The following is a 27,766-nucleotide window of genomic DNA, read 5'->3' on the forward strand; positions in this document are numbered from 1 at the left end:
TGATGAGACGGTTCACGCTGACTGTGCTGGCGAGGGACGGCGGCGGCGAGGAGACGACAGGAAGGATACGTGTGAACGTTTTGGACGTGAACGATAACGCGCCACTCTTCCAGAAGGAGGCGTACGTGGGCTCTCTGATGGAGAACGAGCAGGCCGTGCAGCCGGTGGCTCGGATCAGGGTGAGAACAGTTCAGTCAGAACGTTTAGCACTGAACCGCGTGATTTAAAACGATACAGCCGGCTTTTTTAATGATCGATAGGAAAAAAAAGAAACTTTAGAAAAGTACACCTCGTCAATAAGACAGGTGTGAAGAAGAGGAATCCTTTAAATACAGCAGACAGACTCCTGCACATCGTCTGAATCCTACAAAGACGGACAGCGTCTGGACAGCGTGGCAACATTTGGATTTATGTTAGACTTTGGCAACCTGCTCGTTGTAACAATAATACATTCGATATTGGCAACGTTGGGATTTAAGTGTTTGACTGAACGAGCGCACCGACACATAAATCCCAACGTTGCCAATTTTTTTGTGCAATTCGGAGCGTGTGCAGCTGATTGTTTGAAGGCCTCGTTCTCCTGTGAAATAAATAATCTCACATTAAAGTGTTCAAACTTAAACTTTGTGACGGTCTGTCAGCGGCGTTTTAGGAGAAGAAAGGTTTTACCGACTCATCAATACGGCGTCAAAGTGAGCGTGTGTGTGTGTGTGTGTGTGTGTGTGTGTGTGTGTGTGTGTGTGTGTAAATGGGCATGTGTTTGTTAATGATGAGGGTTGTCGCGGATTTAGAGTCTCTGTCCTCGACTCAGCTGGTGTTCTTCATGTCTGCTCCTTCAAACAACCAGAAACATCAGTAATCTACAACAACATGCCACACACACACACACACACACACACATCCTGCTGTGCAAACAAATGAAACATCTGTCCTCTGTCTCACTGGTCTCTGTGGACTTTCTGTCTCTGTTAAAGTTTCCTCCTTCTCCATCCACAGGCCACAGACGATGATTCTCCTCCCAATAACTTCCTGACGTACTCCATCATTTCAGCCTCCGCCTTCCCACACTTCTTCAGCATCGTCATGGTGGAGGGATACGCAGGTACGCTCACCTTCAGGAGCATCATACACACACACACACACACACACCTGCAGGATGTTTCTCGTGAGCTCAGCATGTGGGCTCACAGCGACGTGAGGACGACTGGCACAAAACTCATTTTAGTTTGAGTTTCTAGAGTTGCAAACTCTGATCTTGTAAAATGAAGTGAAGCGTAAAATCCTGCAGTTCCTTGAGTGTCCACTAGAGGCTGGCTGCAAAAACACAGGAAGTCACATACACACCCATTAAAAATGCCTGTTTTTACAGCAGACATGACCAACTGTTTGATCGTTTGACTCTTTACTGTACCGCGTGTTTAAATGATGGACTGTCTTTTTTTTTTTTAACCAAAAGCAACTGCTGAAGAAACAAAGAAAGCATGATAGGAAAAGAGGGCGGAGCTTATGTATTTGTGCGAGTCAGAGAAAATGACCCAGTATCAGGGTGTTTTCAAACAGACATAGTTTGATTTTCCTCCCTGTCTGCCCCCCCTCCCCCTTCCTCAGTGATCAGTGTTACGCAGCCTCTGGACTACGAGCAGGTTCCCAACGGGATGATCCACCTGACAGTGATGGCGAGAGACGGAGGGAACCCTGCCCTCAACAGCACCGTGGCTGTCACTGTGGAGGTGATTGTAAGTATGAGAACCCCAACCCCGATGTTTCCTGATACACAATTTGATATCCAAACAGCCGTCTCTTTAAAATGTGCAAACTGACCAAAAGAGCATCCGTCTTATTCTTCAAAGATATTTAATGGAGATTTTTAAAAAGCTGCACTGATCTCTTCTGTTTCCTTTAAAGGCAAAATTGTCCGCAGTGTCAGTGCATGAGAATCTTTCTCATCTCGTCACACACTTTGTCCTGACCGTCAGCCAGGTTAGAGAGCAAGATAGGGATTAAAGGCTGGAGTTTAAATGGCTAAGAGTCTGCGTACAGCCGTATTTTAGGACCTTCTCCTCATGATCTCTCATATAGTGTTAAGAGGCTGGATGTCCAATTAAACGTGGTTTCAGATCATGGGATAAGCGTAAATGGGAGTAATGCCAGGATGAGTCTGCAGAGGGCGCTGAGAGACTTGTTGTGTAAATCTCGCCATAGTTCCCCGATATGAAACCAAGAATTTCACCTGACGGCTTCAAGCCTCTACGTGAGCCGCTGAACCCCTCTTACACAGACGCTCTTCTCGCAGCCCTCCCCTGGCAGCCCCGCAGCGTTCTGCCTCCCTTCCAGAGATTTGGTCAATCAGAAGAAAGTGGGCATGTTTGGAAGGGGTCCTTAAAGGGACAGGAGCTGAAATGAGGAGGGGTTTTCTTTTTTTAGTGTCAGAAAAATGAGATCATGAAAATCTGCTCTGAAGGTTTCACACGCTGACGACATGAAAGGAGAACACGAGGAGAAGACCGATGATTCTACTCCGTCTCTCCTCAGACTCACAGCAGACGTTTATCAGGAGCTGGCAGCAACACACACACACTAACACAAACACATACACACATATCTGTGTGTGTCTGTGTGTGTGTGTCATTCACTGTCAGATTACTCCCTCACATTATATAATTAAAGTCGTGTTTTGATGTTAATTTTTCCCCCAATCGTTATAAATGTGTTTTATTTTTAATATCTGTGATTCTTCTTCTTCTTCTGGTTAACTTTTTTCTATCACTTCTGCAGCTCTTACAGTTATTTAATCATCTTTACTGCTGAGGAAGAAGAATCATTTATGCTTTACTTTACAGCTCTGCGAATTTCATCCTAATTAGATGATAATTAGACAAACTTTTTTTTTTTTTTTTTAATTATTTCTTTAAAATTACCCCCAGAATTTCATGACTATTGGGAGAAAATTAGCACGTAACTTCTATAAAAATAAAGTGACAAAAACTCAAAAAACTCTCTAAGAACCAATTCATCAACCGCGCAGACTTCCAGATCCAAAATAAGTCCAGTGAGAGTTTACGTTTTAAAGTTCCTGGAAGTTTTATTGCAAATCAGGGTAAAACAAAAACTATATAAGAGCAAGAAAAGTTACCTGTCTTCTACCTGTAGAGGGTGCACACACAAAACATTAACTACAAATAAAATGCGGTAAAAATAAACAAAATGAAAAAAAAAAATCAAATTCCTTCACATTTTAACACAAATTCATCTTTTAACCTCATTTCATGAAATTAAAAGTTTTATGGCATGCGAAAACTTTTCTCAAAGCATAAAAAATAGAATCCTTATTCTCAGGTGTGTTCCTGTCAGACGTTACCTGAGCTCACAGTCTGTGTCTCTCTTTACTCACCTTTACCTCCTCTCGATGTTTCTGCCCGTCAGGACGAAAACGATAACCCGCCTGAGTTCAGCCAGCCGTCCTACATTGTCAAGATCCCAGAGAACATCATCGCAGGTGAGTCAGGACGCACGGTCACACAGGTGAGACGAGGCAGAGACAAAACTAGCCCACTCTGACTTCCTCCCCCTCCTCCTCCCCCTCCTCTTCCTGCTCCTCCTCCTATTCCTGCTCCTCCTCCTCCTCCTCCCCCTCCTCCTCCTCTTCGTCCTCCTCCTCCTCCTCCTGCTCCTCCTCTTCCTCCTCCTCTTCCTCCTCAGGAGCGACAGTGTTGTTAGTGAATGCTTCTGATTTGGACGCCTCTCGAGAGTTCGGTCAGGCCTCCCTCATCTACTCGCTGGAGGGCTCGTCTCAGTTCAGACTCAACTCACGCTCAGGTGTGTGTGTGTGTGTGTGTGTGTGTGTGTGTGAGAGAGAGTGAGTGAGTGAGTGAGTGAGTGAATATGATTAGTGTATATAATCTTTAAACAGTTTCTTGACGTCCATCACTGTAGTTTTTTTTCCATGCGTGTTTCAGGAGAGATCACGACCACGGCACTGTTGGACCGCGAGGTGAAGTCTGAGTTCATCCTGATCGTCCGAGCTGTGGACGGAGGGGTGGGGCCTCAGCAGAAGACTGGCATCGCCACGGTAACCAGCCATCACCTGTCATACAGCTCGGGGACAAGCTCCTCCCATTTTTTTATGACAAACTCAGAAACCTGAGGCAGAACCCGACTCACGTTGAACAGCCGTCTCCTGAAACAAACAAGCAAACTTATTTTATTCTAACTGCTTCATTTTCTTTATGTTCATTTTAAAAAATCCAGTTTCTTTACTTTGCCCTCTTTCTTCCTCTCTCAGGTGAACATCACCCTCCTGGACATCAACGATAACGCCCCCGTGTGGAGAGACGAGCCGTACCACACCAACGTGGTGGAGATGAGTCCCATCAACACAAACGTCATCTCTGTGAGTGCTGAACTAAACCGGGCCTTCTTTGTAAAACTAAAAGGGTCTCGGCTTCCTCAGGAAGTAGAGTCTGCTCGTCATCCTTCTCGTACACGTCCCCAGTGCTGACGCCCAGGTATTTGTACTCCTCCACATCCTCACATCCTCTCCCAGAATACAAAGCTGCGAGGTGTGAAGGACGGGGAGTTCCCGCTGTGTTGTTTGAGGTGGGAGAGGAAGCTGAAGGCTGTGAATTATATCAGTTAAAGAATAGCTTTAGCTGCCTGAACGTTGCCTTTCTCTCCCCTTGAAACGAGTTGATTTCTCTCGTTCCCGTCCTCTCGTTGTTTCTCCTGTATGAGTCCTGACTCTCCCTCAGTCAGGAGTCGGTCTTTAAACCCAGGTAAAGGAGTTTAAGTACTTCAGGTCTTGTTCCAAATGAGGGTAACTTTGGACCCTGAGATTGACGGGCTGATTGACTCAGCATCAACAGCAGTAGGGGCGTTTTACCAAACTGTTGTTTTAAAGAAGACAAAGTTCTTGGCACGCTCGAGCTTCTTTCTAACCCTCACCTGTGCTCAGGAGCTTTGGGTCGCTTTAAAACGGTCTTCCAAGAGTTCCCTCCGGAGGGTGTCCGGGCTCAGAGTAGAGCTGCTTCACATCAGGCTTCTGATTTGGATCCTCCGGCATGACTCTCTTTGGAGGTGTCCCGGGGATGCCTGACTGGAAAGGAGATCTTGGGGGAGACCCAGAGATCACTGGAGGGATGGTACATGTGCATCTTAAGTGATCATCCTGCAGCCTGTAAAAACTTCATCCCAAAGTTAACTGTAACCACGATGATAAAAACCTGAATCGTCTCTGTGTTGCAGACTCGGTGCCGTTGTTCATTAAGCTCCGCTCGTCCATTAATTAAAGAGGCGTCACCGAGTGTAATTAAAGGAGTCCGACTGCTAATTAAAATGTAGCCTGCAGTCATTCACAGAAAATTATTCAGCTGATGGCAGAGAGAGAGGAGGAGACACAGAGAGACAGAGAGAGAGACGGGAGGACTAGAGAGAGACGGGGGGATGAGAGAGAGAGAGAGACGGGGGGATGAGAGAGAGAGAGAGACGGGGGGATGAGAGAGAGAGAGAGACGGGAGGATGAGAGAGAGAGAGAGAGACGGGGGGATGAGAGAGAGAGAGAGACGGGAGGATGAGAGAGAGAGAGACGGGGGGATGAGAGAGAGAGAGATGGGGGATGAGAGAGAGAGAGAGAGAGAGACGGGAGCATGAGAGAGAGACGGGGGGATGAGAGAGAGACGGGAGCATGAGAGAGAGACGGGAGGATGAGAGAGAGAGAGAGAGACGGGGGGGATGAGAGAGAGAGAGTTGGGGGGATGAGAGAGAGAGAGACGGGGGGATGAGAGAGAGAGAGACGGGAGCATGAGAGAGAGAGAGAGATGGGGGGATGAGAGAGAGAGAGATGGGGGGGATGAGAGAGAGAGACTTAACAGAAAATTCTTTTGGCCATACTGTCCTGTGATTGGCCCCATAGCCCGGCCTGTGTTTCCATGGTGACCGGAGGCCTCTTGTCTGTACAGTGTGTGGGTATGTGAGTGTCATAGTTTGAAGTTTATGCACATGTGTGGGCATGTCGTCAGCATTGTCTTTATAAGCCGTTTCGATGCGTGGCGTCTATGTTTACGTCTTTTTTACTTTACGTCCGTTTCAGGGAAGAACGGGACGGTGAGTCGCTGTTTACAGCTCGAGATGATTTGATTATTATTTGTGTCCAGTCGTTGCTTTAGTTGTTGGACTGTCTCTTTAAACTTTCTGCAGTTTTCAAACGCCTGTCGAGTCGTCGTTAATGCCCTCACCTTTGACTCGGTGCTAATGCTACCAGCTACTGCCGCTTCGTGTGACTCAAATACGTCTTTGTTGCCATGACGACTCCTCAGGTGACTTGTAAGATTTCCGTTTTTGCAAATTGCAGTCATAACGTGAACTGATCACTTGCCTGGTGGAGAGACTCCCCTGCAGATCATCTCCTTCTCATCATCCACATCCTCCTCCTGCTCCTCGTGCTTCTTCCCCTCCCCCTCCCCCTCCTCCCCCTCCTCCTCCTCCTGTCTGAGCTGATGATCAATAACCGAGTGAGACGTCTGCTGAATAATTGAACTTCAAACCTTTAATGACCAATTCATGTTTTTTTTTCACTTTTGTTCTGATCTCTGAATTATTGATGAGCTCTTTAAAAACCAGTCAGAGTTTAACTCCGCCCCCATCCATTCATCACCTGTGTGTGCGTGTGTGTGTGTCAGAGGGGCTGGGGGGGATTGTGTGTGTGTGTGTGTGTGGTGTTTTTCACTCAGGGTTTGTGTGGACTCTTTGCTCTGTGTGTGTCTCACCTGTGCAGGTTTTGGCTGTGGACCCTGATAACGGACTGAATGGAACCGTGGTGTACAGCATCAGTCCCGAGAACCCGTTCTACACCATCAACAGCAGCAGCGGAAAGATCCTGACCAGCGGGGTCACCCTGGACCGGGAGAGCTCCAACCCCCAGAACGCGGCCTTGATGAGGACCATTGTGATCTCAGCCATGGACCGTCAGTACTCACATCGCGTCTTTGATATACTTTCAGTATCATGTTAATAAAATAAAGCTGGACAAGTAATATTCATCATGTTTAAAAAATGTTTGATTTGTGTTCTCACCTGTTGACTCAAATATCTGTCTTAAACTCTGAAGATTGATGTTGATTGTAAAACTTTTTACTGGCTGATAAATGGTGTTGATGGTGTTTGTCTTTGTGTCCCTCTGGCGCCCCCTGCAGGTGGAAACCCTCCCCTGCATGCGACAGCGAGCACCACAGTGTTTGTGAATCTTCTGGACCTGAACGATAACGACCCGACCTTCATCAACCTGCCGTCTGTGGCCGAGGTCCCAGAGGGTCTTCCCCTCGGATCGTCCGTGTTCAAGGTGAAATATTTCATACATGACGTTAAGATTAAACTGAATCAAACAGGAATCAGGAAGTTTTTAAAAGAAAGGATAGAAAGTCTGGATTTATCATTTTGTCTCTCCTCCTCCTCCTCACCCCCCTCAGGTCCAGGTGGAGGACCCTGACCAGGACAAGAACGGTCAGATCACCTTGGCGTTGCAGGTGGGGATGCCTCGTCTCGACTTCTACCTGAACACGTCCACAGGAGTCCTGACGTCCACGGCTGTGCTCGACCGCGAGCAGATCGGACAATATCACCTGAGAATCATCGCGTTCGACGCCGGGAAGTTCCCCCGCACCTCCACCTCCACCCTCACTGTCACAGGTGAGAGGAGGAGGAGGGAGAACAGTGACCTCTGACCTCTAACTACACCCGTTTATAACTTTATCACAAAATAAAAAAGTGCTAAACAAACCTCTGACAGTAGTTTAAATAAAAAGATTAAATATAATTAATGTGCCAAGATAAACTTTAAATTATGACCCAGACTAAAAAAAAAAAAAAAAAACATTCAAACAATAAAGTTAACGTGGAAGAATCATAAAGAGACAGTCGGTGCTCAGGACGATGCTGCCCCCTGCTGGTGAGATTTAAAATGATGTCTCTGACTGTTAAGATGTATAATTTAAAAAAATGTTTTCTGTTTTTTTTCTGAAGTTTTAGAAAATATTTCACTGAACGTCTTTATTGGCTTTAATATCCTCTTCACCATCTATCTCTGTGTGTGTGTGTGTGTGTGTGTGTGTGTGTGTGTGTGTGTGTGTGTGTGTGTGTGTGTGTGTGTGTGTGTGTGTGTGTGTGTGTGTGTGTGTGTGTGTGTGTGTGTGTGTGTGTGTGTGTGTGTGTGTGTGTGTGTGTGTGTGTGTGTCAGTGCTGGATGTAAACGATGAGACGCCCACCTTCAGCCCCTCCGTCTACAACGTGTCTCTGAAGGAGAGCGTCCCCAGAGATCACGTGGTCGCTCGCCTCAGCTGCTCAGACGATGACGCCGGCCTCAACGCCGAGCTCAGCTACTTCATCACAGGTCAGACGGTGCAGCGTGCGTGTGTGAAATATCAGGTCTTAAAAACACACTGTGAGTCGATTAACACCTGTGTGTGTGTGTGTGTGTGTGTGTGTGTGTGCGCGTGTGTGCGTGTGTGTGTGTGCGTGCATGCGCGTGTGTGCGTGTGCGTGTGTTTCAGGGGGGAATCAGGACGGTAAATTCAGCGTGGGCTTCAGAGACGGGGTGGTTCGGACGGTGGTCGGTTTGGACAGAGAGACGCAGGCGGCGTACACGCTGGTAGTGGAGGCTATAGGTGAGTGTGTATCTGTGTGTGTGTGTGTCTGATGGACTCACAAATTATGTTGTTACCACGACAACCACAGATGACTGAAGCTAAAAGAGCGGTGTTTGGACATTAACAGAGGACTGAATTTATTTACGTTAATATTTTCTACAGCCTGTAACTATCTGTGTGTGTGTGTGTGTGTGTGTGTGTGTGTGTGTGTGTATGTGTGTGTGTGTGTGTAGATAATGGTCCTGCAGGCAGCAGGAGAACAGGAACAGCTACAGTCTCTGTGGAGGTTCAGGATGTGAATGACAACAGACCCATCTTTCTCCAGAACAGTTACGAGACCAGCGTGCTGGAGAGTGTCCCCCGAGGGACCAGCATCCTCCAGGTGCACACACACACACACACACACACGCACACACACACACACACACACACACACCATCCATCCAGTAACGGTCTAAGCAGTCTTGTTTGTGCATCCTTTTATTTCAATCAGAGAACACATCTTCAGCATCACTTTCTCTTCTGGCTCTCGTTCTTTGTTGTGACATCAGGTTTTGTGCTGGAGCAAAAAGTTAGTTAGCTCAGTTAGCTTAGCACACAAACAGCTGATAGAACGGTCCATCAGAGACGGAGAGCACATCTCAGAGACGACACTGATCGACACTTTGACTAAAGACTAAAGAGCACGTGTGCTCCTCTGAGAGCCTCTTGATTATTCGGTGTCTCTGATGGCGTGTTTTTTTGAAACGTCGTCCTCCTGGACTTCACATGAAACCTACAGAGACGTAACTTCATGACGTCTGCAGCTCTGGATCGCTCCGTGTCCTCGTCTCAGATTTCAGTCACATAGTCAAACAGACACGGCGTGCTGACGTTTGGCTCCACAGCGGCGTCCGTCTGTGGCGTCTGTGGTTCTAGAGAGCGAGCGGGGCCCTCTCTCTCTTGAGTCCGGCGCGGCGGGGGTCGTCTGAAGGACAGGTTGTATGACCTCCTGTAGGAGCCCAGCCTCTTCCACACCTTCAGCTGCGGCTCCGTGGAACCTCCTCTTCCTCGGAGCAGAGCGTCTCCTCGAGCGCAGCCCGCCTCCGAGTCCCCATCCTGCTCCGACGGTCTGCACGCCGCCAGGAAGGCTGCCAACCCCGCCAGAAGCAGAGACAGACCCAGCACCACCATGATGGTGACCTCAGGATGGGAGACGGGAGAGGAGGACGAGGAGAAGGTGCTGTTGGTCAGGATGGACAGAGAGACGTTACCTGAGCTCCAGGTAGAGTCAGAGAGCGGCGCCGTTACGTTCATGATGTCTCCGCCCTGCACGGAGAAAGAGGAGGTCAGATCACCTTCACAGGGGTCAAAGGTCAGAGCACAGAAATGTGTCAGGAAGAACAAGCTGCTGATGGAAGAGGATGAGAGATTTGTTTTATTCAAACTGTATTTGGTAGATTTGCGTGTGGAGGAGCCATCATCCTGTTTGCTACGATGATGTCAGAGGTCAGGTGTACAGGAAGTCGACGAGACACGTTTCAATCGCCTGAGACGTACAGCAGAGAAACTCCGCCCACTGAACGACATCATCGCCCCGCCCCGCACGGTCCAGACGATCACCTGCTGCGTGACACATCGACTAAAGGCTTTCAGGAGGCCAGAGGTTTACGCTCCCCGCGATGACAAATCAAACCCATACCTGTTTGTTACCACGGCAACAACATCAGACCTCCCTCGCTATATGACCGCCCGGCACTGCTCCACTGCTTTAAAACAAAAAAAACAATCCTGCACACTATTTAAATTGCTTTTTTTTTTTTTTTTTCCGCCAACGGAGCTTGTCTGCCATGTTATCGTGTGTGTGTGTGTGTGTGTGTGTGTGTTAAATGATCTGAAGTCACTCTGCCTCACTAACCAGCTTCTCTGAGCTGAGTCGCTTTAGTTGCACTTTTCTTGGATCACACACTCGAGTGTTGATAACACACACACACACACACGCATGCGCGCAGTGTAACGGCTGCATGCACACAGTGTTTGGCATTTGCAGCGATTATGCAGCCATTAAATCAGCGTCTATAAACAGAGGCTGCTGACAGGCTTTCTTCACTGTAAAACAAATTGGGTTTATTAAAACGGCCTGTGTGGACGTAAAATGAAAGCAGCCACCTCTCTCGCCCTGGTGTCCAATTATCTCCCCCCCCCCCCCCTTCACTGTACCCTACCACCCCCACCCAAGCATGGTGGTAACATTTGTAAATGTCATGGTCCCTAATTCAGCGCAGACAAAGCCGAGCTTATCGCTGAGAGGAAACACATCGGGACGTGAAATTATTTTTAAGACAAAATGCCAGAAAAGCTGTGAAAAGGCCAACGGAGCGGGACGGCTCGTTACAGAGAGCCTTCATTAGTCAGCACTCGCACTCAACGCACACACACTTAAACACACACACAGAAACAGACGCGCTCTCTTCCTGCCTCACTTTCTTTCCATCAGGAGAAAAAGGATTAAAGTGATGCACCGTACGACTGAGGGCGGCTGCAGCTCAGTCTGAAGGAACTAGGTCAGAGGGTCACCGGTTGTGTGTGTGTGTGTGTGTGTGTGTGTGTGTGTGTGTGTGTGTGACAAACACTCAGCCAGCAGGAGAGTGACACACTCGCTATCCTCCAGCTTCAGACTCTTCTCCAAATGTTGACAACTTTTTTTATCCAACTCTCACCGTTGGCAGGAGTGTGTCTGAAATGTTTGTCACCAAATACTGTGCCTGTAGGACCTTTTCTAATTGTGTTGCCGTGGTAACAAAATATATGGGTATGGTTTAACTTGAACAAACATCCGATTTTGAAGGTGCAACATGTTTGTACTGTGAAAACCCGACACCTGCAAAACGGTTCAGGTTTTTGAAACAGCGTCCATGTTGTCTGCAGACGTGACGAAACGTCTTCAAATAAGAGCCCGTGCAACACGTGTACACACGCCACTCTGACTGGTAGGAACTTTAAAATGCAAAGTTACAAGACTTCCTCTTCACTATGAACGTCAAGAAGCTCGACATGAAAACTGGGATCAGGTCATACTCACAGTTTAACGACGCGTTTAGTCCCAGTCAGAGAGTTCAGAGCTGTTTGTGGCTGCACACTTGTTTTCCTCCTTAAACCGCTACTTTCTTTCCCACACACACACACACACACACTCACACACACAGGGAGAGAGAGAGAGAGGGTGAAACGAGGGGGAGGGGAATTTGGGGGTGAGGGGGGTACATTTTATAGATCTCATCAGAGTGAAGAGTCACAGAGCAGTTTGAGTGTCAGAGAGTTGGAGACGATGAAGAGTTTCAAACTCAGAGTTAATCTGTCACATGACTCTGCAAACGTCTCACTCTGTGACCTGCTGTCACACCTTAAACTCCCCCCCCCCCACCCCCTTTTTAGAGTGTAATGGTTCAGTCCGCTGTGTGAGACCATTCATCACCAAACAGACCCCCCAGCCTCTTTTCTTCTCCTCCTCCTCCTGCTTCTCCTCCTCCTCCTCCTCTTCTCTCCTCATCCCTTTATGAAGCTAATGAGGCTGGGCCCCTCTTTACTGGGGCGAGCGAGGGTGAGAGAGAGAGAGAGAAAAAGTGTGTGTGTGTGTGTAAGACGTGAATCTCTGCTCTGTGACGTCCCCATCAGCTCGTCAGTTGCCTCTTAAAGCTTTTAGCTCCATCATATTTTTCTTAAACCAACACATGACCATATATGGTAAAGTGGGCGGAGTTCAACAGCTGAAAACATTTCCAAAAGGCTCCAACAGCACAAACATGGCCCAGGGGTCAAAGGTCAGTGACTGAATCAGCTGAGAAGACACCTAGCAGACAACTAGCGTCTCCCACCTGTCACTCAAAGAGGCCACGCCCCCTAATTCTTCATCACTTTAAATGTTAATATCATGTAAACAGGTGAGTTGTATAAACATTCAGCCGGCAGTTCTTGAAAAGAGAGAAACAAGGTTTAGAGACCCAAACTATTTTTGTACCAGGCTGTAAACACGTTCATTTTAACATAGAGCTCCATGGAGACCGATTCACTGCAGGAGACAGACTCTAGTGGACACTGGAGGAACTGCAGTTTTATATGACTTGTGTTTGTCTGCAGGTCCCGTAGAGTTTCTCTGTTTCTCTCTGGAGTCATTTTTATTCAGAAAGCTCCACTATTTCTGAGACACAGACGAGAGGGGGGGGGGGGGGGGTTGTTGTTGTTGGTAACAGGACAGCAGGCTGCTGTGGACGTGAAGAGAATGCAGATGTTTGATTGGTCTGTTTGTGGAAATGTAAACAATAATAATGATGTGTAAAATAAACAACACACAGATGCTGACTGCTCTAAGACACTTCATATCGGATAATTCATTGTGTTTTTAATGATCAGAGATTGCAGGCGAACTTCTGCACATTTTTAAATTGCACAAATAAGTTGGCAATGTTGGTGAAGCTGGAGAGGAGCGTGGGGAGGTTTAGACATTACTTTCTTTGCTTTTGTATAAAGTTCCCGTTGACACTGTGGACTATGAAACCGATGTGTAGGTTGCATTGTTTAAAGATGTTGACAGACTTTGTTGCTCTTTGTTTCTGCAGGTTCAGGCTACAGATGCAGATCAGGGAGAGAACGGCAGAGTCCTGTACAGGATCCTGAGCGGTGAGTCTGAACCTCATCAGGGTTATTTTTCAAATAAGAACAACTAAAATCCTCTCGTCTGATTGGACGATTCCTGCACTAAAATAATTCTGTGTGTTTGTGTGTGTGCGTGCAGGTAACAGTAACAGTCTGTTCAGCGTCGACCGTCAGTCCGGTCTGCTGACTCGGGGTGTCCGGTCTCTGGACAGGGAGACGAGCAGCTCACACGTGTTGGAGGTTGAGGCGTTCAACAGTGATGAAGGCAGCATGAGGAGCTCCGTCAGGGTGAGGAAGGGGGAGGAGCTCTCCATAAGAAGAGGATTGGACTATGTGAGGGAGAAGAGGCAGTACACCTGTATTCACCTGTATATGTAAGGTGGTGATGTCGCCCCCTGCAGGTGATCATCTACGTGGACGACGCTAACGATGAGGTGCCCGTCTTCACCCAGCAGCAGTACAACCGTCTGGGCCTCAGAGAGACTGCCGGCATCGGCACGTCGGTGATCGTCGTACGAGCCACCGACCCGGACAGCGGTGAGTGTGACATCATGAGACAAGGAGGCGGAGCTTCGTGTCAGGTCTTTTTGGTAGGTCTTATACTCTGGAAATGAAACACAGCAGGATATTTATTTAACTGAGGCTCTCGTGCGGCTGCAGTTTGCTGGTCCTTCCACCAGGGGGAGCCAAAGCTGAAGGAGAGTGTTGAACCTTTAATCAGAGCCTGGAGTTATTTACTCCAGGCTCTATTTACAGGGGTGAACTTTATTTACAGGGTTTTGAGATTCTTCATGTCTGCCTTTAATCACCGAGGAGCAACAAGAAACACGTGCTGGCTGCAGAACTCGCACCAATCAGGTCTCACATAGAGAGGAGCCGAGGTTGTTCTGCACAAGTGATTGTTTTGTGTCAGTTAATGAGCTCAGTTATTATGTTTTTTTGTTAAGCATCATGCTGACTTGATGTTAAATTGAGCCATCCTCTGTTTAAAAACACACATGTGGCTGTTCTGAATTATTGAACATGATTTATTTATATTTGTTAATAATTGTCGTACTTTGTCTCCGAAAAGAGAATTTAAAGGAAAAACTTGACAAATTAAGGATTAACTTGTTACAGTAAAAATCCTAAAGTGGAACCATTATCGCTACCTTCAGTCCCGTGCTTCAACTCACCTTTTTGAGATCAATGAGCTTCAGCCCAAAACATTGAGGGTGCACCTAAAACAGCTGAGTGTAAAACACGGTGTCTTGTTCTGCTCCTCAGCTCTCTCTTCCTCTCTTCACTTCCTGTTTTAAGAGTTTCCACGGTGACTCATCAAGCTGTGACCCACTTTTTTAGTCAACATCAGACAAAACAAACACAGAAACTATTAAACACTGCGTGAAGTGAGCTGTGTGTCACTCAAGCCTCAGTGGAAAATGTCTCCCATGCAGGAGTTCAAACATGTTCCTTTTAAAATGTGACAACGTGATCAGGCTGTTGTTGTCTTGAGGACCTTGTTTTGTTTCCATCTTCAGGACCCAACACGCGGTGCAGATTATGACCTTGACATCTAATCATGTGAAACGTCTGATTGTTGTGGCGCTCAGTCAATGCAAATATCCACTAATATAGCTCACACCATGTTTGTTGACCTGTGAGTCCTGCAGACACTGAAGTAGACTTTAAAGGAGCAGTTTGTAACTCTGACACCTAGTGTTTAAAACGGGTACTGCAGTCCAAATTAAAAACATCAGACTCTCTCTGCTCTCTGATTCGTCTCCTAAGAGGATGAACACAGAACGGATTCTTTGTTTGTATTTTTTAAATCATCTGCCTCGTTTCTCTCTCAGGTGATGGAGGCGCCGTGGCATACGCCCTGGTTTCAGGTTCGGACAGGAAGTTCGAGGTGGACGTGAGCACGGGTCTGGTGACCACAGTGGATTACCTGGACTACGAGACCAAGACGTCGTACCTGATGAACGTGTCGGCCACGGATCAGGCCCCACCCTTCCACAAGGGGTTCTGCACGGTGTATGTGACTCTGCTGAACGAGCTGGACGAGGCCGTGGCGTTCTTCTCGGCCGGGTACGAGGCGTCTCTGAGGGAGAACATCGCCACGGGAACCGAGGTGGTCCAGGTCCAGGCCCAGTCCGCAGACAACCTGAACCAGCTGACGTATCGCTTCGACCCCGACACATCACCCGCTGCTCTGGCCCTGTTCAAGATCGACAGTGTCACGGTGAGTCTGACCGATGAACTTCAGCTCTGTTTTTATGAATGAGTTAAACAGTGAGACAGAGACACAGTGATCTGTGGTTGTTTTCAGGGTCGTATCACGGTGACCGGTCAGCTGGACAGAGAGCGAGGAGACATGTACACTCTGACTGTGGTCGCTGATGATGGAGGACCAAAGAAAGATTCCACCGTGGTATGACACAACCTCAACTATCATTACACTGTTATATATAATATTTATTATAACATTTTAGGCACATGTTTTAAATTCCATTATTTCTCTGTTAAAAATTAAACTTGTTTGGTTTTTATTTTGAGTGTTTGTCCTGTCTTAAGTCGAGAGTACTTCGCTTGCTGCATGCTTTTATTTTGAAATAAAGTCTCTTCTTGTAGATGGAAGGTTAGGACAGGAAGTTAAGCACAGAAACAGGAAGTGATTAGGGGAGCAGTCTGAGAGTTTGTTAAAGTGAATTGAGACATTTAAAGATGCAGCAGTGTCCTTCTTCAGCATCACTGCGACTACAGGGAGACACTGAGGATGACTCTCTACGGTGAGCCTGAAGGGACAAAATAGCGTGAAATTAATCATGACTAAAGCATTAATGCAGACAGCTGTAGTTATTATATCTCCATGATATCTTTATTATAATGATATATTGGACTTATACAGGAAACTCAAAGACGCTTTGACAAGGAGAAACAAACAAAAACAAACAAAACGAAAGAGCCGTGTGAGGGGGGAGGATGGGAGTCAGTAGTTGTAGGCAGTATTGAAGAGGTGGGTTTTCAGGGATTACTGTTGCAGGTTGTAATGTTTATAATGTTATATATTAATGTATATAATAAACGTATTCATGCATAACTCTGTGTTCTAACAGCGTTCCTCTTTCATTTAACGCTTCTCTGATTGGACGAGCAGAAGGTAAACATTCCGTGTTTCATCCTTTGATCTGCAGCTCTTCTCTCTCTCTCTCTCTCGCTCTCTCTCTCTCTCTCTCTCTCTGTGAAGTTTTAATTTGAATAATTAATAAATCCAGTTGAGTTTCTGTCCACTGTGTGACGATGTCAGGGGTCACACCTGTGCTCTCACCTGTGGACAGGTATCCATCAGCATCCTGGACGAGAACGACAACAGTCCCGAGTTTGACATCACGTCTGACACGTCGGTGGACATCTCCGAGAACACGCAGATGGGGAAAAAGGTGGCCGTGGTCCTGGGGAGGGACAGAGACGCCGGCTTAAACGGACTGGTGAGAATAAATAAAGATGGTCAATCATGAACAGCTGTACAGAATAAATCATCATTATTGTTATTCTCATCAGGGGCGTGTCCAGAGGAAATTGAATCCCAAGCCATGATTGGCTGTTTGCTTCATCAGAGGCGGGACTTAATTTACAATCATCTATTAAGCTTTCTTTGAAACAATATTACTTTTTAATATTTATTCTTTGTGCCATTACTCTCTCTCTCTCTCTCTCTCTCTCTCTCTCTCTCTCTCTCTCACTCTCTCTCAGGTGAACTTCACCCTTGTTGCAGGAAACATGGAGGACGTGTTCATGATCAAAACAGTGAATCACACGTACGGCGAAGTTTATGTGAACGCTGCTCTGGACAGAGAATCAGTGGACCGATACCTGCTGAGGGTCAGACACACACACACGCACACACACACACACACACACACACACACACACACACACACACACTTACTTGTGCGTAGCATGCAGTACAAAGCACTGTGGGGGTGTTTCCACATCTGTAGTCTTATTCAGTCGTGATATTTACGTTTCTTCTTCAGTGTGATTGTTGCGGAGGCAGAATCAATATTAACATACAAAGACGGCTGAGCTTAGTTACACAGGTTTTGTGAGTAAACGTCTGGCGCCAGTCTCGCCTGTCCTATCTGACAGAATGATTCCACAGTCACATCAGGTTCATCATGTGACAGTTTCTCACTGTCCGTGTGTCATAGAGAAGGAACACATGCCGCCCTCTAACAACACGTTAAAGAAGGAGGATTTATTTAAACACACACACACACACACACATCCTCATTACATAAAACACACCTATATATATGGCTATGTGCGTTTACAGGTGCGCGCCATCGACAACGGCTCCCCTCCCCGACACACAGACCACGACCTCACCATCAACATCCTGGACATCAACGACAACGCTCCTGTGATCGAGAGCCAGAGAGGATACAACGTCAGCATCAGCGAGGCGAGTATCGCAGGGACATCACGACTTTGAAACACGCCGAATCTTCACCTTTACAGTTTGACTGATGAAGAGTCGATTCTCTAATATCTATAACGTATGACAGCGTGTATTGTTCAGTAAAAACTGATTTACATCATCAACCTGCAGAATGTGGGCGGGGGGACATCCGTCCTGAGAGTGACAGCTACAGACCGAGACATCGGGCCCAACGCCATGCTGTTTTATTACATCACGGCGGGGAACCAGGACCTGACCTTCAGGATGGACCGTGTGACCGGCGAGATGGTGACCCGACCTGCTCCTCCCGACAGAGAGAGGCAGCAGGAGTACCGCCTCATCATCACTGTGGAGGACGACGGCACGCCGCCTCTGTCGGTAAGAAACATCAGACGTTGCAGGATAAAAGTTTTTATTTCAGAGCTTCTTGTTCTGCTGCGACCTCCATCTTTGTGCTGAGTGCGTCGGTGTGAGTGTGAGCAGAAGTCTGCAGAAGTACGAGCTCCACTTTATTGAAAAAGAGAGAACCATGAAAAGGCTTTATACAGAGTCAACACACTCATTCACAGTAAAACACACACACACACATCTGAATCAAAATCACAAACAGAGAAACCGTCGTTCAGTCTCGGCTACATTAAGCTGGCGTTTTAAAATTTTATACATTTTGACATCAGAATTAAAAAATATAAAAACACAGAAGAAAAAAATATTTCAGTCCGACTCCTCTCGATCTCTTTGGTTTGTTTTCATCTCAAATAACAAAATGTGTTCATTATCATCACGTTGTACATTAAACATAGATAAAAAACATGGAGGGGGGGGGGGGGGAGGGGTGGAGGAGGAAAGCCATAAAGAAGTTCCTCCAGAAGGTGCAGAGGTTTGGCTGACTGAATCTTTCTAAAGGCCCTGACACACCGTGGAGGTCGTCGGCCGTCGGTCCCAGTTGGACCGTCGCTGAGCGGTCGTCGCCCTAGTTTTTGCGTCATGTCGGGCTCCATCAGCCCCCATCTGCCTTTTTTTTTTTTCTTTTTTTTTTGGGCAGATTCGACATGAATCTCTCTGATTGGCTGTTCGTAGGTTTCCTTAATCTCCAGCTCTCACAGGTTCGGGAAAGCCCCTTTGAGCCTGTCTCTGTGCGTTCACCCATCACTGCAGTCTCTCCTTATTTGTCGCCTCTTCTTTCCTTTCTCCGCTAAAAGACCCAGAACTGACGACTCCAGCGCCATTTTAAACTTTTTAATCAGACATTACTCTTGATTAGTAGGCTACCTTTAATACGAGCGGTGCGCGACAGCGGTGTAAAAATAGTCTTGTCGTATCATAACTACGAACTAGCGCCGCCTGCTGGCGTGGAGAGTCGTTTCCTCTCACGCAGGCGCAGAACGCCGAGGTGTTTGGCCGTCGGCTGTGGTCTCTGCGGTGTGTTCTCGTGCAACTTTATGGCCACGACAAAAGGTGACGTGAGGCAGCGGTCGTCGCCACTACTTCTTCGCCGTCTGCTTGGTGTGTCAGGGCCCTTAAAGAGACGGGTGCAGGTGTGATCTCGCCTGTTCAGGTAGGAACGAGATGATGTCGTCTGTGAGTCTCATGCAGGAAGGTTTAGGTAATGTTTAACAAAGACGAGTTTTTGATTGACATGTCCCTCCCGCTCCCGCCCCCCCCCCCCCCCCCCCCCCCCCCAAAGCTCTGGGTGAGTGAGATTTAACAGGTGAGGAGATGAAGCAGTCCAAGACACATTTGATCATTTAGTATAAACATTGAAGACCTCACTCTTCATGATATATTCTATCACTCTGTCCTTTAAATGTTGTGAATACGTCCAGTTCTATATGTTCATATAGAGACACAGTCAGACATGTGTGAAAGAAAGACCCTCTGCAGGAGCTGCTCTGCTCTTTGCTGCACGTGAAACTGTTTGTAGATACAAAGGCGTCCATGTCGTCTGTGGTTCAGGGTTAGGCGTAAAGCTGCAGGAAACCAGCAGAAAGAGTCCAGCAGGTGGAGACTAAGAGCTGATTCAGGGTCAGCTGGTGTTCCCCCTGCTCACACCTGCAGGAGGTCAGGTGACTCAGGGATGGTGTCTGAGGAGAGGAAACACGTCCGTTAGTGAGAAAATCATTTTTAACATTTTTAAAAATATGTTTTTCTTTGCCTGGAAGTTTTCTTCATGTGATGCAATATGACGCTTTTTGCATCACATGAAGAAAACTTTCAAGCAAAGAAAAACACATCTTTCTCATCTCAGGGCAAAATGAGGGTTGGATTCACGACCATTCAACACTACTACCATGTTTCTAATGATACACAGCTTTGTGTAAATGGGTGAAGTATCCCTTTACACACACACACACACACACACACACACACACACACACACACACACACAGTCACTTCGCAGCAGAGCTGCCCACACAAACTTCTCTTAACTTGACGCGTTTCACTGGAAACTCGTTTAAAAACGGGAACCAAGAGAGCTGAGGTCAGAGTTACGACACGATGGACATAAAGAGGAACAACGAGCAGGTCGTCGTCAGAGATGAGAAGGAAGACAAACAGAGAAGCTGAAGGGAAGCGTTACACACGACGATCGTTTAAAGCAGTACCAGTGTTGAGCTCGGAGGAAAGTTCTGCACACACACACACACACACACACACACACACACACACACACACACACACACACACACACACACGTACATGCATGGAGAGTGGATGTGTGCGTGCAGACAGAGCGACTGTTTCCATCAACACTTTCTGCTTCAGGACTTTTTAATCATCAATGAGGTTGATAGTCAGCAGAACATTCTGCGGGGGAGGACCCGCACGTTCCTCCCCTCCCACATGAACACTTCTTATCGACAGAGGAACGTCATGTTTCGCAGTTGTTTCCACGGTAACACCGATTTGCGTGTGAGCCGACATGTCCCAGAGGGTTTGAAGACTGCTCTCTGTCTCGAAGTGTCTCTCAGGAAGTTTCAGCTCGTCTCTGTTTGCGTCACCGTCTTAAACACGCTCAGCACATGTCTTCATCTGTGTCTCAGGTGATTCCATTCAGTCAGGTCGCCATGACAACACAATGTTAAACTGTTACAATGTGTAAATGTCAGTAAATCCTAACTCCAGTCTCTCCTGTGTGAATGTGTTTGAGTCCTGACTGTCTCCAGTGAGGGAGAAGCTGGAGTCCCGCTGGCTGTGTTGTTGTTAGAGCTGTGTTTACATAAATGGGCTCCTCCCTCAAGAAGAAGAACATACTCACTGATTATTTGGATATCCGTGTTTTTAGATCACGCTCAGTCTGTGTCAGTTTACGTGAAGCTACGAGCTAACTAAAGAGCGCCAACGTTAGCATGCTAACACAACAATGTAAGGCCAAATAGCAGTGTGGTGTGCACAAAAAGTCAACGTTTGCATTCGTGTGTGTGTGTGTGTGTCACCTTCTGTGGGGAAGAACACGTCCCCATGTGCAGGAGGAGAGAGAGGTGTTCCAGGTTCAGACAGCAGGTGGCGCCCCGTCTCTGAGGACTGTCTGGTCATGATCTGAGACACGGTGCGAGTCTTCACCTGAGGGGACTCTCCGAAAAACACCGGGTTCTCGTGACCCTGAGCCTCACTGGACACACACACGGATAAAAAAAGAGAGGCAGTGTGAGCACAGCTGCTGTGACTCAGTCGGAGTGTTCAGACCAAATTGTTCTGGGACTTTCTGAAGAGGAACTCTGAGACCTCTATGGATCTATGTCTCAGGACGTCTGTGAGAACTCTATGGCTCTAGTTTATTAGAATCTGTTCACTGTGTGTGTGTGTGTGTGTGTGTGTGTGACTGAGCGTGGGAAACTCACCTGTCCATCCTCACCAGCTCTTGAGCACCTGACAGGAAACAGGAAACAGGACATGAGCCATAAGGAAACACTGTGCGTGTGTGTGTTTGTGCATGTGTGTGTGTGTGTGTCACACATACGTCTTGATCTGTGTGTGTGTCTCTGTTTGTAAACCAGCACCAGGATCAGAGGCAGGGCGAGCAGAGCGATGATGCACGCGGACGTCGCCACAACTACGGGCGCCAAACCTGAGAGAGCGAGATAGCGAGAGAGTTAGTGTGTTTTCATGTTAGACATGATTACTACCCCCTGCCATCCTGGTCTGAGTAGTACACTCGCGTAAGTACACAGTCCGATATACAGCAGGTGGCAGTATACGCGTTTGCAAATCCGCCAAGAAGCAGAAAGAAGAAGTAGTAACCGTGGCAACCACTCACGATCTAAATCCATCCTGCTTACTGTGGACGTTTTTCACCTCCCCAAGCTGACATTTAAGTTCACACTGATCTAACAAACCAGACTTTGAGGTCAAGTGAACTCAGGTCCAGACCCAGGTCTCTGCTGTGAAACCGCCCTGGCAGACAGTCTGCCCTGTAACTGGCCAAGATGCTGTGTCATGTGACTCACCTCCGGCTGGAGTGGGGTCCCACACGGTGCACTCCTGAGACCCGTTCCTCCCTAAAGACAGAACAGATCATATCCCTGATCAGAGTCACAGAAACAACAGAGGGGAGATGAAGGTTACCATGGTAACATAAAGTTCCTGTTGTGAGTCAGGACCATATTAGAAAACCTGGACATGAGGACACCTGAGAACTTACGCGGGGAAACCTGCAGGATCACGTGGCTGTGAGGTTTCTGGATGATGGTTCCGTGTTTGTGCTCCACCTTGACATCCAGCAGCAGACAGCAGTATCTGCCCTGATCGGCCCGCGTCACATTCTTCAGAACCATCCAGAAGTTCTGCGACGACGACCCAAAGTTCAGCCCTGGCGGCGGGGTGTGGTTACCGTGGGAATGGCTGCCTAGGACAGTGTGGCGTGGCCCCTCCTTCCCCGAGCAGGACTGGTCGGCGTGCGGTGTAAAGAGCCAGCTGCGTTTCAGGACGTCTGTGGGGTGTAACGCCGCCCCCCTCTGACCACACACCAGCTTGGCTGTTGCACCTTCAGGACAGCTGTAGTACAGGTGGGGGGCGGAGACACTGAGCGTGGCGGGGTGGGATGTCACGCCTCCAGCTGGAAACGATAGAAGAAGAACAAAGGTCACACATATGAAATATTTTTTTTATCATCGTGAGTCAGAGCTGAGAAACGATCCACCAACCAGGATCCAACCTTTAAAGAGCTCGAGCTCGTGTGTGTGTGTGTGTGTGTGTGTGTGTGTGTGTGTGAGAAAGAGAGGGACAGCGTTTTATCGCGTTTAAATCTTTTATTTAAATGAACAAGACAATTAAAAAAACTGCAGATTCTGAATTTGAGCTCAGTTTTTGTGCAAACTCTTCGCATAAACGTGTCGCGTTAGGAGTCCACGATTTCTGTTGATTAAAAACAGATTACTGATTATCGACGTCTTTGACATCTGTCTTCGTTGCCATGGTTTCAAACAGACATCTACAGTATATCAGAAGATTGTTCTTGGAAACACACTCACACACACACACACACACACACCCTCGTCTTTAAGGCTCCGTCAGGAAACCGAACAGACAGTCGAGTCCTCTCTCTCTCTGGTTACATGAAATGTTTTTTGGGTTTTTTTCCCCTCTCTCACATTCAGACTCGAACCACTTCCTGCTCTGACTTCTGCAGAGCTGCAGAGAACACACAAATACAACAAAACACCAGTGCTCCACACACTCTCACACACACACACACACACGCGTCTCCTCTCAGCTGTCGGAGGTTTAAATCCAGCCGGCTGCTCCTGTAATGTCTTTAACTGAACCATAGTGATGTTCTGTTACTGATGCAGCTTTAACACGTTTTTACCTGTTTAACAAGCTTCACATCTTCTCAGTTTGACGTTCATCGCTGTTCTCTCAGTGTTTACGTCTCTTCAGACTCGAGCCTCAGCTGACTCTTTATTTTTATCTCTTCTCAGAACACTTCCTCCTTTTTCTGTCTGCGTTCACAGCAAGAAGCAGCGAGCGTGAAATCTGAACACTGAGGCTGGGATGATATTCAGACACAACGTTAGCTCTGCTTTAGTCTTTGAACGTGAAGAGAAGCTATCTGCAGCTTTCCTCTACAGAGCTGTTATGTTAGCGCCCCCTGTCTGTGAGTTAAGGGCCTTTCAGATAGGATGTGGTGGGCGCTGCGCTCGCCGCGGAGCAGAGATCAGGGCAGAAGGCTAAGTGACTGAAATAAAACTTTTCAGACGCACAGTTTGTTTGTTACCACTCGTAAGTCTTTCTACGACTGAGGAGGAGACGAGCGGCACAGAGGGAAGAGGGGAGTGTGTTCTTGAAATCCTCAGGGGACGACAGAATGTGGGAAAGTTTAGGCTGTTCGATGAGCTGCAGAGCTACAACAACTATCGATTTAATACTGGATCATTTCAAACGGTTAGCTGCTCAATCCTTCAGTGTGTTCCACTGAACCTCTTTCCATTTCTGTAGCACATTTAAAACAACCTCGGTTGATCAAAGTGCTGTACAAGCAAAGAAACGCACAATAAAAGTGAAAAACATTTAAAAAACAATAAACAAGAGCGTGACTAAAAATGTCTCTCAGCTCAAATTAAAAACCAGACAAAGAGTTTATTGAGAAGCTTCAAAGAAATGTTTTACTGAATTACTGAAAATAAATCATTCTGATTGGTTTCCTATGTGATCTCTGACTGCACAGAGACAGGATGTGTGTGTGTGTGTGTGTGTGTGTGTGTGTGTGTGTGTGTGTGTGTGTGTGTGTGTGTGTGTGTGTGTGTGTGTGTGTGTGTGTGTGTGTGTGTGTGTGTGTGTGTGTGTGTGTGTGTGTGTGTGTGTGTGTTGAACTCATTGTTCGTAAAGAAGCAATGAGATGGGTGGGGCTGATTATAATGAAACTCCCACCGGTTGTTCCTGTGTGTGTGTGTGTGTGTGTGTGTGTGTGTGTGTGTGTGTGTGTGTGTGTGTGTGTGTGTGTGTGTGTGTGTGTGTGTGTGTGTGTGTGTGTGTGTGTGTGTGTGTGTGTGTGTGTGTGTGTGTGTGTGTGTGTGTGTGTGTGTGTGTGTGTGTGTGTGTGTGTGGTTGAAAGACAGAGAAAGAGTGTGTTATGTTCACATGAAGCCCAGCTGTCTCACTCAAACCTCATAACCAGACACAAATAACTACACACACACACACACACACACACCATTTGGGTTTAAGTTTCCTCCCTGGTCTCTGATCTGTCGGCCCTTAAGGCCCCTGAGGGCCAGTCAGGTCTGCTTTGTTTAAACCTGGTGCCACCTGTCACACTCTGACAGACACACAAGTACACACACACACACACACACACACACACACACACACACGCTCATAGTGTTGATGGCATCAGACTTATTACAGGAGGCGTGAAACCAGCAGGAGAATCCACATCCCCCCTTCAGTTTCAGTTAAAGCCTTAAACACACAAACACACACACACACACACACACAGGAAGAGGTACAAAAGACAAAACAGGAAGTGTTTGTGGGTCATTGCTGCATTGCACCGTGTTACTTAAACTTATTAACTAACTGTACGTGTGTGTTCCTCTTCATCCTCTTCCTCTTGTTATGTAACAAAGATTTTTGTGTCACAGTGTTTCCACACAGTTTCTTCATTTTCCTGCGCCTTTATTTTGAAAGTTAAAAAAACCCTTTGTGGTGTCGTAACGAACCCAACGATCATGATTTAGATCAAACAGAAACATGAATCATTAAAAAACTGCAGTTCACGTCCTCCATCTTTAAAGCTCCTCCTCTAGTCAACACTCACTTCCTGTTCAGTCGATTTGTCCCGTTAAATATCTCAGTTTAAAGAACAGCGTTAACAGCAATCACCATGGCAACACCACAGAGAAGTGTGAGACACCCAATATTGGCTCATTTCTCGTTTTCGGATAAATTCCTGCACACAAAGTTGCACAAAATGTTTCCCCACTCGCTTCTCTGGTGAAGAGGTAAATGCAAGGTCGCATGCTGATGGTAGAGGCTGCTGTGCAGGGACGCCATCAGGAGTAACTAATCCTGTTCATACGCCGCCGACAAAGCAGCGGGGTTAAGTGACTTGCCTAAGGACACATCGGACACATGTTGCTGCAGGGGCTGGGGATCGAACCCTCGGCCTTCCTGTTGAGAGTCGACAACTCCACCAACTGAGCCACAGCCACGCAAACCTGGAGTTAGCGTTCTCATGCACGCACAATCCCAAGGAAGGAGGGTTATAGAGGGTGAGGAAGAGGATGAGTGAGGAGGGGTGAAGGGGAGGGGTGGGTGTGTACCCCCCTGATTATCATCAGCTCAAACAGCTGTTTCTGTGACAGGAAGGAAACTCACAAACAAAAGATGGGGAGGGGAGTGGGTCCTGGATTCAGAGTGATGCATTGTGGGAGTTTTATTGGAGTCTGTCTGAACTGCAGGAACAGTGTCCCCTCACTGTTTAAACTCTCACAGCACAATCAACACCATAACCACGACAACCACCAAGACAACTGTGAAAACCGTAATCATGATTAACAAAAACACCGAAGATAAAAGTCGAAGGCCCGATCAGATAACGAATTGTTCGTAATGACCTGAAGTTGAACTCAAACTGTCTAAATTACACACATTTCTGCTTGTAGTTTATTATAATAATGGATCACTGACAGAACCCACACTCTCAAAAGAGACTCACCTGAGTTTATTTTTATTTCGTTTTGACTTTTTGGGACTTTACTTTAGATTTAGACCCATAAGAAGCAGAAAGAGTATTGTGTAATAAACAACTCCAAACAGTACATCATTTTAAAAATATATTCAAATGACATCCCTGTCTCCATAAAAAAAATATTTACAGACACTTCCTCTCGCTTGTTGTGTTCCTGTGAGTTTATCTACCAGAAACTGTAAGTCTACACTGAAAGCATCACTGTAATTACTTCAGTGTGTTTTGCGATGCTGCAGATATCCCGACATGTCGTATCATGCTGCGTGGCCTGGGATTGGCTCCTCGTGTCTCAGGGGAGGGGGGGGGCTGTTCCATCTTTACCTTGTATAGGTAAACTAGATTCACCATTTTATTCAGGAACTTCAAGAATTTTAAAATTAGTGGGTTTTCCCCTTGAGATACTCTCCACAGATGAAGGTTGTTATGTAATATGTGGTCATATTTAAAGTAATCCCAAACCCCGTCATTTCCTCCGTTTTTATTTTTGTTTCTGTTAACAAAAAATATTTTGAAGTTTTCGTTTACAATTATAAATGTGCGTCCACTTCCTGTTCCAATGTGTAACTAGGGGCGGGGGTCTTTAGACAACAATAAAAGAAAACAAAAAACAACGGAAACAGAAAAACGGCAACAACAAAAACAACACTAAGAGTCTGCAGCCTCACTGAGACAGTCTGAAGTGTTGAACACAGCACTGATTCAAATATCGGACAGAGCAACCTGCAGGTCCACAGAGGAGACTCACAGGTGAGTGACGTCAGAAGCGTCACTGGTCTACCTGGACAAAAAGAGAGATGATACCTAAAGGAGGATGACAGATTCCTCTGCCCTCCTCAGTTTATAAAGTTGACGTTTCAGAGAGCAGCAGTGCGCATGTGTCAGCTCCTCCATAAATCACGTTCAACAATCTGATCAAAAGGTTACAACGCGATGAGTCTGCGAGAACTTTGTATCCTTAAAGCATGAAACCGGCGCGCGTGCGTGTGCGTGTGTGTGTGTGTGTGTGTGTGTGTGTGGCTGTGACGTACCTCCAGCTGGGAACAACAGAACCAAACAGAACCACAGAACTGTTCTGTTCGCCCGGTGTGTCTGACAGGCCGGTCGTCTCTCCATCGCGGCGGACAGATAAAGTTAAAGTTCCTCCTTTTGAACGCAATACACAAACACACACTTACACACACACATGCGCGCGCGCTCACAAACTGAAACTCACACTAACACACACTAAGAGAAGTTTCGCCGTCTGAGAGTCCGACCAGAAACTTCAGCTTAAAGCGCCAAATCCCCGACAGACGAAGCCCCGCCCTCCTCTCTCTCTCTCTCTCTCTCTCTCTCTCTCTCTCTCTCTCTCTCTCTCTCTCT

At 47.0% G+C, this 27,766-nt stretch overlaps 3 protein-coding genes across 5 annotated transcripts in view; 1 reads left to right on the forward strand and 2 right to left on the reverse strand.

Moving 5' to 3' along the window:
- Positions 1 to 27,766, forward strand: part of cdh23 (cadherin-related 23) — a 71,636-nt gene that overhangs the window by 28,601 nt on the left and 15,269 nt on the right. For 2 of the 3 annotated variants that reach the window (XM_079362391.1, XM_079362392.1), the window contains exons 1-5: positions 16,354 to 16,410; positions 16,589 to 16,738; positions 17,004 to 17,132; positions 17,587 to 17,715; positions 17,863 to 18,090. In XM_079362391.1, coding sequence (XP_079218517.1) covers positions 16,679 to 16,738; positions 17,004 to 17,132; positions 17,587 to 17,715; positions 17,863 to 18,090 — 546 coding nt within the window. In that variant the 5' untranslated portion in view covers positions 16,354 to 16,410; positions 16,589 to 16,678. Of the gene's footprint in view, positions 180 to 996; positions 1,103 to 1,608; positions 1,737 to 3,423; positions 3,497 to 3,699; positions 3,817 to 3,956; positions 4,070 to 4,282; positions 4,391 to 6,769; positions 6,960 to 7,187; positions 7,334 to 7,460; positions 7,681 to 8,227; positions 8,381 to 8,540; positions 8,655 to 8,869; positions 9,019 to 13,231; positions 13,293 to 13,407; positions 13,557 to 13,669; positions 13,806 to 15,103; positions 15,493 to 15,579; positions 15,682 to 16,353; positions 16,411 to 16,588; positions 16,739 to 17,003; positions 17,133 to 17,586; positions 17,716 to 17,862; positions 18,091 to 27,766 lie in introns of those variants that run through there. The other variant, XM_079362393.1, reaches the window with a different exon arrangement.
- Positions 9,110 to 11,814, reverse strand: LOC306835735 (uncharacterized protein). Its single transcript, XM_079362448.1, has 2 exons — positions 11,698 to 11,814; positions 9,110 to 9,944 (listed from the first exon to the last, which is right to left on the reverse strand). The coding sequence occupies exon 2, from the start codon at positions 9,930 to 9,932 to the stop codon at positions 9,468 to 9,470; it is 465 nt and encodes a 154-aa protein (XP_079218574.1). The 5' UTR covers positions 9,933 to 9,944; positions 11,698 to 11,814; the 3' UTR covers positions 9,110 to 9,467.
- On the reverse strand, positions 18,205 to 27,684 carry vsir (V-set immunoregulatory receptor). The gene is made up of 7 exons (XM_079362439.1): positions 27,433 to 27,684; positions 22,355 to 22,768; positions 22,161 to 22,211; positions 21,674 to 21,781; positions 21,555 to 21,582; positions 21,150 to 21,325; positions 18,205 to 19,796 (listed from the first exon to the last, which is right to left on the reverse strand). Exons 1-7 carry the CDS (start codon positions 27,515 to 27,517, stop codon positions 19,759 to 19,761), a joined length of 900 nt encoding a protein of 299 aa, XP_079218565.1. The 5' UTR covers positions 27,518 to 27,684; the 3' UTR covers positions 18,205 to 19,758.

The sequence above is a fragment of the Symphodus melops genome, assembly GCF_947650265.1.
Source record: "Symphodus melops genome assembly, chromosome: 15".
NCBI lineage: Eukaryota > Metazoa > Chordata > Actinopteri > Labriformes > Labridae > Symphodus > Symphodus melops.